At 39.4% G+C, this 14,661-nt stretch overlaps 1 protein-coding gene across 2 annotated transcripts in view; it reads left to right on the top strand.

Moving 5' to 3' along the window:
- PARD3B (par-3 family cell polarity regulator beta) overlaps positions 1-14,661 on the top strand; it is a 1,051,931-nt gene that overhangs the window by 703,933 nt on the left and 333,337 nt on the right. For both annotated transcript variants that reach the window (XM_032637435.1, XM_032637436.1), the window contains 2 exons: positions 3,787-3,993; positions 4,728-4,965. In XM_032637435.1, coding sequence (XP_032493326.1) covers positions 3,787-3,993; positions 4,728-4,965 — 445 coding nt within the window. The remainder of the gene's footprint in view (positions 1-3,786; positions 3,994-4,727; positions 4,966-14,661) is intronic.

The following is a 14,661-nucleotide window of genomic DNA, read 5'->3' as shown; positions in this document are numbered from 1 at the left end:
TTGAGGATAACTTTTATCATGCAAGATCCCTCTTTTAGTACCTTTGATAAACGTTGTATCATTTGTTTCAAGAAATTTGTGAATGTCAACTTCATGTTTCTGACAGGAAGATAAGTTTATCTGGTTCTTAGAGAACATGGTCACTGAACATAGAAGTCATAAATTTAAAAAATAAAGTCCTGCTAGTAAAGTTTGTGAAAAGATTTATTTCTTGGCATTTGCAACTAACCTAAACTGGCCTGGAAGCTATCGAAAAATCATATTCAGATTAGTTCTGTAGATACTCCAAATGGGACAAGTAAATGCTCAAACTTGGACACAGACCACCTTGTGACTGATAACACATGGTATTCAAAGATTGCTCTCTCAGATAATTGCTTAAAATCAGCCACAGTCAATATCACATCAGCTACAGGTGAAAATGTGAGGAGTCCTCACTCTTGGGGACGACTTCAGTAGGATAGAACTTTATATTATCCCTTCAAAGAGACCTCTCCTTGTAGTGGGAGCCTAGAAAACAACATGATTTGTATAAATGGTTAGGCTAAAAATAGTGAATCTTCCCATTCTGAAAGCTACAGAATTTCCAACGCAATGGCAACCTAAGCTGGAACTGGTGAGGATCGGGGTAGGGAAAGGGGACTGACTGTGACAATTTATTGTGCCCACTTAGGACCTTTGTGTGGTAAAACGCTTTATTCCAAGTGTTTTGTTGACATTTAGCGCCGATGCCATCAGTTGACATAATAGTCCCTCGGAACCAGTAAGCTGGACCTTCCCTCAGAAGCCTTGGACATGCAAAGGAAATGTGAACTCTAGTCAAGGTCCTTTTCATGTGGAGATTCAATTCAGTCAGTTCAGTGCACCTGTAAGTCCTGGTAAGGACTTTCCTGATTTCAGATTCGCCTCTCTAACGTCAGTCTTTATTTTTCCACCACTATATCCTGTTTACTCCCTAGAAATAAATGAGAAAGTTGTTTTCAAGCCTGAAAATCCCTGAGTCCACATTTGTAACCAAGACTCAGTCACCTTTCTGCTTTTAGTTTTTCTATGTACTGCATCCAGTAGAGCTAGGTTATAATTTTGGCCAACATTAGTTGACACTTCTAATTTGTGACTTCTATTTATGTAAAGTGAATTACTTGCTGGCTCTATTAATCCTGCAAAGCCCGTGAATCCTTAATGTTCAGTTTGCTTTGAATGAGTAACAGTGTATTTGTTCCTTCTCAAATATGACTTCTTGCTGAGCTTTAGATGAGCTCCTTTTACATAACATGCCTTATGTCTTGGATGATTTATTCACTTTCATGTTCCCCAGAATTTATTGCTAAAGGTTGACGTGAATACTTACAGTTTGGGCTCTAATATAATCTCCTGAATGGCAATTAATAAATAAAAGATGGTTACTATTGTTGACAGAGGAACTAGGCTTTCTCAGATAGTTTTCATCTTCCTGTTTTCACCAAACTTCATGTCAGATCCCTAGGGAGTGATGGTGTAAAATATTTTCTGTGAACTCCAAAGCTTTTACTGTTGCCTTAATACCCCGAGCCTTTATGTTGCTTTTTGTTTTCTTGTCAGAAATGATCTTATTCAATTTCTGTTTCTTCCACTTACCTTCCTTCCTGGGACTATAAGAAACATGGATTTAGTAATGATGTATTTAGTAATGGTGTATTTCTGGATTTAGTAATGATGTATTCTTACTATTTATGATTTGCAAGTAGCACCTGAAATTTGTCCCTGAAATTTCTTATAATTTTTTTTTTGCTTAGTCCCGTCTCTGTTGCATTTATTAATGATGCACTGTTGACTATAAAATGTAATGTTGGGCTTCCCTGGTGGCGCAGTGGTTGAGAGTCCGCCTGCCGATGCAGGGGACACGGGTTCGTGCCCCGGTCCGGGAAGATCCCACATGCCGCGGAGCGGCTGGGCCCGTGAGCCATGGCCGCTGAGCCTGCGCGTCCGGAGCCTGTGCTCCGCAACGGAAGAGGCCACAAGAGTGAGAGGCCCAGGTACCGCAAAAAAAAAAAAATGTAATGTTTATTGTCATCATGTATATTGTTCAAAGTGCAAAATTGCCTCCTATAAGTTAATGATGAAACTGTAAAACAACATCCAGTTTTTGCATTTTGTCCGCTTGATTAGGCTCAGGGTCTTATTTTAGAGATGAGGAAACGAGAGGCCATTTTAAGTAGCTTGACCATAGTCAAGGAGAGGGTGGAGATCGAGTACAACTTTAGACAGTACAGAGCAGAAAAGGCGGAATTAGGCTGCCTGAGGACAGTTCTCAGCTCTGAAACTTAGTAAGTGTGTATCTTTAGACTAGGTATGTATCTGCTCAGTGCCTCAGTTTCCTCATTTGTAAAATGGGAACAATTTTGGCGGTAGCACAACGGTAAGGATTATGGTAAGTTAGGTAAAGCACTTAGAACAGGGCTAAGCACTGTCTGCTTTATTAGTTATTAGCATTATTGTCATTATTTTGACTATTTTTAACATATTCACAATATATGGGAGGGTGTGTTTTGTTAACTTTATGCGTGTCTATATAGTCATTATACCTTTGTTGTACTTCTTTTGCATTCCTTGTATCACCTAGTGATAATGTTCATGATGGCAGCATTAGTAGAAGCAAAAATACTGATCATAGTAAGAAAAGACAGGGCTGTTTACTGAGCCTTACCATATGCTAGGCATCGAAGTAAGTACTGTATGTACACAATCCTGAATATGTACTCAATCTGTATCTACTAAAAAACTGCAAAGTAGTTTATTTCCAGAAATGCACGTATAACCCCTTCATGACAGTAATCTTTGGAACTGGACAGGATCATGAGCTTTGGCCCTGGTGGAAAAGAGCCCTGCTAGAATTCCCTTCATCTTTAAAATAATCCTTGTGCTGCTGGTATTTATATAGCCTAATCTTGTTACAGACAACTAGGGGCCTGGCTGTGGGTGGGAATGGGGGTCAAGGCATGGGTGAAAAGGGGCAGGTGACAGGGCAAGACAAACAGTGCAAATGAAAAATATTACATATCAGCACACACATTATTCAACTTCACCTAGTTTTTCTTTTGGAATATTATATCATATAAAGAAAACTACCTCTTTCCTAGATACCCAAATAGAAATACATTTGGAACAGTAAGCACTGACACAGAAAAGTTGTTTTCTTTCTTGCTTTGCTTTGTCAACTAAAAAAATTGCATTCACCATACAGTAAGAGTGCTAGAGTATGGTAGAGTGTTTAACCATAAAAATCACTATCACTTCAGTGCTCTTTGATTTCTGTGCATAATACATTACTTAATAATTATAAAAGCGATGTTGGAGATAATAGAAGCTACAATGTAGGGGAGTGCTTGGAATGAGAACCGTGAGAGAAACACTGTTAGGTGCTCTGTATGTGTGTGCAACTGTGTGTGCGTGCATATACACACGCTCATACATATAATCTCTGCAGACTGCTGTAGCCTTTCAAAGTCATGTATTTGTGTGTGCACGCGTGCATATATATATATATATATATATGCATGCATATTTATTTCTATATATGACATATCATTTTAAATCTTCCCACAACTTTATAGAAAAGGAAACAAAGGCTCAGAGAAGTCAAAGTACTTGCTCAAAGTCACAAAAAGCGGCAACGCTGGGGTTTAACACCAAGTCCCACCCATTTAACCCCCCTCCTCCCTTTTTGAGATAGAACAAGAAGTCTTCTCACTCCACCCCCACTGCCTCATTAGGGGAAGGGTGACCTTTTGCCCTTTTTTCTTCCAGACTCTCCAAGCAAAGATTTCGGTCCAACTCTGGGTTTGAAAAAGTCCAGCTCCTTGGAGAGCCTGCAGACTGCAGTTGCCGAGGTCAGGAAGAACGAACTTCCCTTCCACCGGCCCCGGCCGCACGTGGTCCGTGGCCGAGGCTGCAACGAGAGCTTCCGAGCAGCCATTGACAAATCTTACGATGGACCCGAAGAATTAGAAGCTGGTAGGGCAACGAGCTTGCTGAAATGGTTTCTTCCTCTCCTTATTATCTGCGAATCATAGGCAAGAATGGGTGCTTAAGTACAGAGAAAAGTGATTTAAGGTCACAATTATATTTTTGATATTAAAAGTAATTCATTTCCCTGATATGTTTTGCCCTTAGGCTTAACGAACATGGAACTAGATAACGCAACATGTGATTTATTTTGCAGTGCAACCGCCAAAGAAATGTTCTCCTTCAATTTCCTACAAGGACCAACTGTCATTTACCCTTAGGGTAGGAGCACTAAGTATGCATCTCTTGACATTATTATTCAAGTCATTAGATGCAGCCTCAACACGAGGACTGACTGCTTTAATTGGGTAGAAGAAGCAGTCCGGTTATAGCTGGACTCAAAAACTTCTGTAAATAAACTCACCCTGTTTGTTTCCCAGCACATCGGCATTCTGAGCTGATCAAGGTTAACAAGCTGCTTTGAGAGAGATCAGTGTTTCATCACATATCAGACCTTTTATACTACTGGCTAAGCAACCAATGTCCCCCACTCCCAGCAGCAAACCTTGCTTGAAGTAACCAGATTTAGGCAGTTGTCTCTTCAAAGGGTACGCGTAGCCTCGTGGCAGGGTAGAACTCTGGAGTGCCTTTATTCATTATTCTGTGTTTTACATTTTAACTTTTCTTGAGATACTAACAGTAAGTGCCCCTGACCATGTGTATTGATTTTTTTCTCTGTACAGATGGTCTGTCTGATAAGAGCTCTCACTCTGGCCAAGGAGCTCTGAATTATGAATCTGCCCCTCAGGGGAACTCTGAGCTAGAGAATGCAGAAAATAAAGCCAGGAAAGTCAAAAAACCGAAAGAAAAGGAGAAGAAGAAGGAAAAGGGCAAATTCAAAGTCAAGGTGAAAAAGCAGAAAGAGGGAAATGAAGATCCAGAAAGGAAAATAAAGAGGAAGGGATTTGGTGCCATGCTGAGGTAGGGACCTGCTTTGAAGGCAAAGTTGGGATGGTTTTGTTTTATTTTGTTTTGTTTCTGCTGATGAAATCACTCATTTGTGTGCATTCAAAAAAAACAAATGCAAGCTTTCCCTCCTCTTCAGCTAGATGCCTAAAAATCTTTTTTTAAACTATAGTTGATTTACAATGTGTTAATTTCTGCTGTACAGCAAAGTGATTCAATTATATATATACACACACACACACACACACACACACACTCACACACATATATTCTTTTTTATATTCTTTTCCATTATGGTTTATCACAGGATATTGAATATAGTTTGCTGTGCTATACAGTAGGACTTTGTTATTTATAAACTTTATATATAATAGTTTGCATCCACTAATCCCAATCCATCCCTCCCCCACTCTCGCCCCACCCCACTGGCAGTCACAGGTCTGTTCTCTATGTCTGTGAGTCTGGTTCTGTTCCACAGATAAGTTCATTTGTGTCATATTTTAGATTCCACATATAAGTGACATCATATGGTATTTGTCTTTCTCTTTCTGACTTACTTCACTTAGTATGATAATCTCTAGTTGCATCCATGTTGCTGCAAATGGCATTATTTTGTTCCTTTTTATTACTGAGTAGTATTCCATCGTATATATGCACCACATCTTCTTTATCCATTCATCTGTCGAGGGACATGTAGGTTGTTTTCATGTCTTGGCTATTGTGAATAGTGCTACTCTGAACATTGGGATGCATATATCTTTTTGAATTATAGTTTTGTCTGGATATGTGCCCAGGAGTGGGATTGCTGAGTCATATGTAGATGCCTAAAAATCTTAACTGCTGACTGTGCTTGATCCTTTCCTGCAGAGGCAGGAGGAGCCTCTTAGTTGGCTCCTGATCCTCATGGTGATGACAGGAAGCTGTCATAAATGTATGTCAAAGAAAAGCCAACGCTTGGTAGAGGCATGGGCAACGCCTATAGCCCCAGGTACAAAAGCATTATGTGGATAAAGAAAATGCTTCTTCCGTCAACATAGGGAAAGCAAGAGGTGAGGGAGTCCTCATCTGTGACCTCTAGAACAGAGAATTAGAGAAGACAGGTTAGATGAACCACAACCCCACTCCCACCCCGCCCCCCATGATTCTAGGTGTGCCCATGGCCAGGTCTGTGGGCACATTAGTCGTCAGAGGCAGTGAGGTGCAGTGGAGATGTCATCGCATCTGGAGTCAGAGGGCCTTGATCTGAACCCGTGACCCTCATACACAAGCTGCTGGGCATCGCCCATGTTACTTAACTTCCCTGAGCCTTGCTTTCCTCACTTTCGAAAGGAGGCTAGTATACTGCTGTCTAACTCAGTGGGATTGAGAGACAAGATGTCATAGGCAGTCAATCCATTGTCTGGGCATAGCTCAGCAGGGTGCAATCAGAAAACAACTTTCTTTCTTCTCCTACAGCTACCTTCAAATACACCCTGTTGGTGTTGTCAGAATGTCCACGATTTGATGACATCTCAGTTTTCTTCTGGCTGATGGCTTTCTGGTCACTTCTGGATGTTAAAACACCCTCTTTGTCAGGGGCTAACATGCACCATCTGATGTTAATTAGCGCTTTCTTCTTCCCGGCCCCGCAGGGCTCAGCCCTAGCGAGGGCCCTACAGTGTTCAGGATTCCACATTCTTCTGGTTCTCCGTCTCTGGGACAAAGGGAAGGGAAGGACTTTATTAAAACAAAGGCCTGTATCTGGTGTGATCTGGCAGTTGGGGCTCTTTGTGGGCCACTTCTGTGGATTTTTCAGGGGGCTCCTTACTGCACCAATCACTGGTATAGGAGATTTATTTTTCCGTTGACTTCCTAAGACCCTTTGACCTCAGGGAGCACAACTCTGGAGCCTCCTTAGCCAGCTGGTAGACTTCTTTGATGATGTCAGCTCAAGGTGGCTTTCGTCCAACTTCCTTCTAGAGCATCTGCATGGCTCACTAGAATTACCAAACTCTTGCCCCTCCAAATGATAGAAGTGCAGCCTGTTCCCACTGTTCCATTTCTCCTTACCAGCCGTACAGATCCCCCAACCAGCCAGGCATCTCCAGATCACCAAGCAAACAGGTACGACATGAGATGTCAGCCTCCTTTTATACAGTTACCTCCAAATTTTCTGAGGGGTTTTCTCGTTGCCCCCTCACTTATTTTGTTGGGAGTGAGATGAGGAAGCACCTCTTTCCATTACTTCCTTTACTCCTATAATTTGCCAGCAAAGAAAATCCGTTTCTCAATCTCTACCCTTCTGTTCCATGGACTGAAGGTGAGTGATGGGAGGTGATAGTTGATGAGCCAGTTTAGCACCTCTTATTAAACCGTTAGGAGATGTCTTTGTTAAGAATGCTTTGTGGTATTTGTCATCACATGTTCTCAGTTTGGGATGTTCCACTGAAATTTTAGACAGAAATGGAAAGTTCTATTCCATATGTGTTATTCATATATATACTCTCTCTCTCTCTCTCTCTCTATCTCTCTCTCTCTCTCTCTCTCACTCCATGTTTGTGTGTGTGTGTACATACATATGACCTTGAAACTACAAAGTGACATTTAGGGACACAAATAACATCAACACCAGTGGACATATCTCTCAAAAAAACGGTGTTTTTCCTGGTGGTCTCTTTAGACTCTGTATTTCCATTTGCCATTTAAAATTTTAAACTTGTCCTTATGCTGGGTAACTATTATGACTGCTGTTAGATAATCATCCTTGATAATAATGATAACGTGTAACTGCAGTATATTTACATGAGAGTCACCTTTGCAGTCATGGAGTTCAGAGGTTAAAAATGCAGATTCTGTATGTGTAACTCTGATGCCAATTCTGGTTTCTCTGCTTTCTCTCTAGGTAACATTGGGCAAGTTATTGTAATATTTAATCTCTTTCTGTGTCATCTGAAAAATGGGAATAACAATTGAATCTACTATTATTATGGGAATTACAGTTGCTTAATTACAAGTAACTTGCTTAGAACAGTGCCTGGCAAGTAACAAACATTCAATAAATGTAAATTAGTGCAGTAAGTAGAATAATGGCCTCCCTAAAAATGTTCATGTCCCGCTCTGCAGTACCTGTGAGTATGTTATATTGCATGGCTAAGGAGAATTGAGGTTGCAGGTGGAATTAAGGTTGCTCTTCAGCTGACCTTTAAGATAAGGTAATTATGCTGAATTTGCCCCTGTGGGCCCAAGGTAATAACAAGGGGCCTTAAAGGTGGAAGAAGATGTGACTATGGAAGAAAGGTACAGAGAAATACAATATGTGACTGGAGGGACTGTAAGCCAAGGACTGTGGGCAGCTTCTAGAAGGTGGAAAGCAGAGAAATGCATTCTTTCCGGAGAGCGTCCAGAAAGGAGCACAGCCTGCCAACCCCTAATTTCAGCCCATTTCTGTTGTCTAAGCCACTAAGTGTGTAGCAAATTTTGCATCATCAATAGAAAACCATATAGCTATTATAATAATTATTAATACTTCTACAGTATCAGAATAATTTGTAAGGTAAAAAAACCCTCTTTAAGGTGTTAAAGAAGAAAGCTATAAGGATTTGACTAGGCTGTAAATATAAAAACTATTAGAGCTTCACATATCCCATTTTCTAGAATATTATTAAAGTAAGCCTGAACTTTGTATTTGATTTCAGTTGATGGGATTTGGCAGGTTCATTCTCCACTGCCCAGAATACAGAGCTGGCTCTTCCTGTTGTCATCCAGTATTTGCTGTGTTTTCCTCTGGTAGAAATCACAGGTCCTAGATCCTTGAGACATCTAGCAATTTGGATTTTGTTTCCTTGTACTATTTAAGCAAAATTAAGATCCGAAAGGTGGTGTTGGATTTTACCTCCAGTGTAAAAATAGCAACTGTTTTCCATAGCCTTTTGCATCTGAGTTTGTGAGCGTATTGGAGATGCTGCTACATGCACATTTCAACAACAAAGAACACAATAGCTGTTACCATTAGCTAACAGATTTTGCTTTAACTCTCATCTGTTGCTCAGACGCTATTGACTTAGTTTCTCGTTTAAAAAAGATTGATTGCTCTAAGGATCTCGAGGAGTTGGATGTGGCTTTGCTCTTGCTTGTGGGAAGCTAAGTGTTGTGTGCTTTTCTGATATTCACTGGCCGCTTTTGTGTTGATGACATGTAGTAGCACAGTTTAGCTCAGTTAATTTAACCTACTTCCTATCGTTTTGAAAAAATGATGGGGGGGTCTCATTAATTCCTGTCTTTACATTTGTTGTCTGATTCCAGTATGCATATGTTTTGTTGATTGCAGAATTACCTCTTGGCACATTCAACTATGGCTCTTACACAGGCCGTGAATTATTGTATATTGAAATTATTGAATTATTGTATATTGAAAAATACACAGCTTAAGAGCCTACCAACTTTGGTAGTTTCCCTGTATGCTGTTACCTGCTGTTGAAAGAGAAGTTTAGAGGATCAGGATGCTTACATTTTTCCATTATGTTGTTTCCTGTATTCTTCATGACACTACCCTGTGGAAAAGACCACCGGTGGCTTCTTGCAGCCAAAGGGTGAAGTTCAAACCCCTCCAAAAACAGCCCCATGGCTGTCAGCCCTACTCTGCCTTCCTGGGGTCTAGTAGATGTTTTCTAAGCACTGAAGAAAAATACCTTTTGGCTAAGAAAATCTTGCCCTGTCTAGAGTGGGAAATTCAAAAGTCAGTTCTTGATTTATCAATTATTTAATAAACTTGTCAATCCTTATATTCTTTAAGCTGAATTCTGTCACAGATTTGTGTTGAAAATCCATTCCTTTACATCATAGCAGCTATTGTCTCCTCTTGATATTATAGACCACTCACTTTGAAAACCTCTGGCCTATCAACTTGTTCTGGACCCTAAATGGAAAGGCTTGATGGCGATCAAGTATCTTTCTCTATACCCTTGGTCTGCCCAGGAAACTCCTTTTTTAATGGATTAACAAAGAACAAAGAGTAAAGCCTGCCAATCGGAATTTCATTTCTGATTTTAGTATGTTTGCCCATATTCATTTGATCAGTAATATTGTTGAATACCTCCTCTTTGCCAAGCACATTCACAATTATTCTTCATTTATTTAACACCATTTATTGAAGCCCTACTTTGCATCGAGCACTGTTCTAGGCACTGGGCATACAGCAGTAAATCTCTGCTTTAATGGTACTTCTTTTATCTTCACAAAGGAAGAAAAAAATCAAAGACTTTTGAATTCCTTGTGGTGAGTTTAAACCAAAAACAAAACATGTAAGCTATCTATAACAATGAATTTCCCAGGGACTGGTGTGATGTTTGCCTAGGATACAACTCGAGGGAATCAACAGTCAATTTATATGGTGCTGAACAAGACCTCCTGGCCATGGCTCTTATGGAATTTATATTCCAGTGAGGGAGAGAGAATAAACAACTCCCTCAAAATAAATGAGATTATTTCAGGCTCTAGTAGGTGCTATGAAGAAGGTAGAATCAGAAGGGGTGGTGTCATGTCACCCTCAGTAACTGGCTACCAGCCTGATAGAGTGTGCGTCTGCATAGGCTACACTGAACTTCCAGCAGATACGTTATCAGAACTTAGCACGCTGGGGTACTAATGCCAAATCACCTTATTCCTGCTTTTTTTTTTTTTTTTTCCATTTTTGCAGCATATGAATATGGGAAGATTATTTTTAAACCAGTTTCATGTAAAGTTATAAGAAAGAGGTAACCCAAATTGTGTATGCTTTAGTATATATGATACCTGAAGTAAACATTTTAAAGACACATGGTCTGTAATCTGAATGGTGAACCTGATATGCAGCTGCTTGTATTTAACTCCGCTCCTCGCAGCCCCACAGTTGGATATTCTTTATTGTTTCTTCCTAACTCAGCTAATGCAGGTATACCTCAGGAATACACTGGTTCAGTCTCTACACTGAAAAAATTAAATCGTGAACCCTAATGACAAAGGTATTTTTTAAAACACAGAGGCAGCAACTTTTATTTCTAAACTTTGCAAACGGTCAAGCATCTATGTTTCATCCATTTTTTGCTCAAATATACTACAAGCATGCCTCATTTGGTTGTGCTTCACTTTATTTTACTTTGCAGATATTGTATTTTTCACCAATTGAAGTTTTGTGGCAACCCTGCCCCGAGCAAGTCTATTGGTGCCATTTTTCCAACAGCATTGGCTCAGTTCATGTCTTTGTCTTTGTGTCACATTTTCATAATTTATGCAGTAGTTCAAACTTTTTCATTATTATTTATTTGTTATGGTGATCTGCGGTCAGTGTTCTTTGGTGTTACTATTGCAAAAAGATAACTCGCTGAAGGCTCAGATGACGGTTAGCATATTTTAGCAATAAAGTATCCTTTAATTAAGGTGCGTACATTGTTTTTTTAGACATAATGCTATCGCACATTTAATAGACCACAGTATAATATAAACATAACTTTTGTATGCACTGGGAAACCACAAAATTTGTGTGACTTGTTTTATTGCGCTATCACAGCCGTAGTCTGGAACCGAACCTGCGGTATCTGCCTGTATATATCTTATTGAAACTAGGGCAACTCTATATAATGACATCTGCTGTGAATTATTTTTAAAAGAACACTCCTACACATACTCACACACACACACACACACACACCCTCATCTACCACCACCACCACAAACAGCACAGACATCACTGCCACCAAATTCTTAACTGAATGGAAAATCTGCCCCTTACAGACTCTGTGGCCTTCATTAATCCCTTTGAGTCTCAGTCTACTCATCAGTAAATTGGGGATAATAACGCATCCTCTCTGAGTTGTGAAGTTTTATGAGCAAAGCTGTTAGTGTGGTGCTTGGCTTGATAGACTTCCCCTCTTGTCTTCCCTCGAGGCCCCACCCCAGAGAGCCAATCATCAGATATTGCCTTTCACTTGGAGCCCACTAAATTTCTGCTTCGATTTTTTTACTTTTCCTCTAATTGCTATTATGTATTTCAGGTGGCCATGCTGTCCTTAGCCTGGACAATTTTGCATAGTAAACTCTAAGAAGTAATGATAAAACTAAAATCATTCAATCATTTATATTTTATAAACTTTGGGTCACCCTGTTCTAAATGTAACCATGAACTATTTTTAAAGGTTATTTCATCACTTGGTGATGGAAAACTTTCTATTGAATGAATTCAGTAAAACTTTCTATTGCTAAATACAAATGGAGGATGGACTCAGATGAAGAATCAGGTTTTTTTTGTTTTGCTTTCTTCTTTTTTCTTTTTTTTTTCCTTCTCCCAGTATTTCAGACCAGAAGGTATGGATGGGTTTTGGACTTATTCCTAATGCATGGCTCGGAGTTATTTCATTGGACTGCCTTGGAAGTTGTCTTGTAATACATTACCCATAAAGATACATTTGGACTTGATTTTTAAATTAGGTTAGATAGACTGAATACTTAAATCTCCAGGGAGCATGACATCTCTGTCCTACATTGCTGCTCCTCGCCTTGATCCCATAATGGCTGTTACAGGTTTCTAGCTCTCGTGTACGATAAGCATAATGCAGCCATGCCTGTCGTCACCTCTTTCTAGAGAGTGGTTGTAAAATGTTCAATGTTATGGGTATGAAGGGTAACCTAGCTAATGTAACCAGACCAGTGAAATTGTAACAGTCATTTCCCCAAAGGCAAAAGGCCAGAGCACAGGCTAGCTAGCGTTAAGGTGCTTGGTTTCAGGAAGTAGAGGCCAGTTGGAAACATGAAATTTCAGATGAAAAATGAAAGTCAAAGTGGGTCAGAGTTCGTAATTCAGCGTCGAGCTGGATGTAGAAATACAGTGAAAACACAGTGCCTTGCAGATCAGGGTAAAATGCCTGCAGATATTGAGTCTGAAAGAAATGTATGGCTGTGGCAAAAAAATAAATTTGCATGTCAAAGGCTACTTCCCGGTGCAGCCATCCGTCCTCCAGGGCTGTCTATGATTGCAGAGGAAAAGAAACAGAAGATGAAAACACACTGGAATTTAGTTATCCTCATTTTTTGCCTCTTTGGTAACTGAATTTTCTCACCTCACAATCCATCTTAAATGATTTACTTTCTCTTCCACAGTATGAGCCATGAACATTTCGTTTCTTCGTTTTGTTAATTTGCCAGTTTTCCTTTGAGCTAAGTGGCCTAGCAATTTTAATTTTTCATTTGAGTTGGGAAGAGCAATGACCCTTTTTTTTTTTTTCATTATTACTATCACAGGGCTGGACTCAGAGTGCTACTTTTTATGACCAGCAGTGTTGAGCCCATAATAGAAATGCAAAGTAGAGAGTGTAATATACCGATATTGACTTCCATTAAACCCAGTGGTGTGATAGCTGATAATATTTATATATTTATGTATTATACATCCTAGCTTTTGTTCATTTGCAGCTAAGCACCAGAGGGGAAAATTAGTCTCATAATATGAATAGATTGTGAACAGCAGAATGCAAAGAATCCGAGAGGGAGCTTCTATGAATAGGACAAGCGGTATAAAACGATGGAGAGAGATGCAAGTATGGTAACTAAACAGTATAGATTAAATTTGGATCAAACAAATTTAGGATTGCTTGGTCGGCATTTATTTCTTAACTAAAAGACGACCCAGAGACAGATGGGCTACTCCTCTGATACGCTGAGTGCCGACAAATGAGCTGCTGTGGTGCCCAGCATGCAGAGTTTGTTTGGTGTCTGACTTTAATTTTTTTTTTTTCAGCTGTCAAGCATGTCTGCAAATGTTTCTTTATCGTTCTTTATTTTTTTGGAGGGGTGTATGTGTTCAATGGAGGGACGAGGGGCATTGATGGAGTTAATTAGTATAAAAATGTATGGGTAGCTTGTTTTCAAAATCATTTTAAAATCTGATGGCTGTTCATAGCCTTTCCCTCCTACCCTATGTAAACTTGGTTACTCGGTAGTTCTGTTCGTGGCTGTCCAAAGCAAGATGATTTTCTCATACTTATCACAATAAAAAATTATCACACAGAATGTCAACCAAAAGGCTATTTGTTTAATTAGGGTTCTCTTCTCCTCTTAATATGTGTGCATAGCTCCCATTAACATTAATGTGATTACCAAAGAGCACTGAAGAAGAATAGACCCGTTTACCTCATTCCTTCTCTTGGATAATGAGGTTTAGATTTGTTAACAGATCAGAACAAAAGTCCAGTGGAAAAAAAAAATTGGCTTAACTTTTAAAGAAATTGATATGCTAAAAAGAACTTTCACAAGCACTGAAGTGGAAGCTACACATTCATAAATAAACTTCATTAGCATCTAAGGTGAAATATAATCATTTAAGATGCTGGATTAATAAAATGCAAAGGATTTCCTAATGGGCCCATTTGCATACTCATATTAAATAACAAAACACATTAATAAGAGTTTTATTCATATATATAAACACTCGTAAGTTCCTAGTTGAGACTGTATTTGCCTAATTTGCTTTGTACCATGTCCAGCACAATGTCATGTCCTTGTAGGATGTTTACTTAATACTATTAGATAATGACATGTATAGATTTAATAATTTGCTTGAAAGAAAAATGGAATTAGTTCTTTACTTTGCACCTTTTATCTGAGAACCTCAGTGTAATTCACTAACATCCATCTTCCAGATGCATGGGAGATGAATGTGGTAAATAGCAAAGAACGAGACGTGGAGAAGTGAAACAGCCTTCC

Source organism: Phocoena sinus, chromosome 7 (assembly GCF_008692025.1).
Source record: "Phocoena sinus isolate mPhoSin1 chromosome 7, mPhoSin1.pri, whole genome shotgun sequence".
Lineage (NCBI taxonomy): Eukaryota > Metazoa > Chordata > Mammalia > Artiodactyla > Phocoenidae > Phocoena > Phocoena sinus.
Note: the sequence above shows the minus strand (reverse complement) of the source record. Positions and strands in the feature narration are given on the sequence as shown.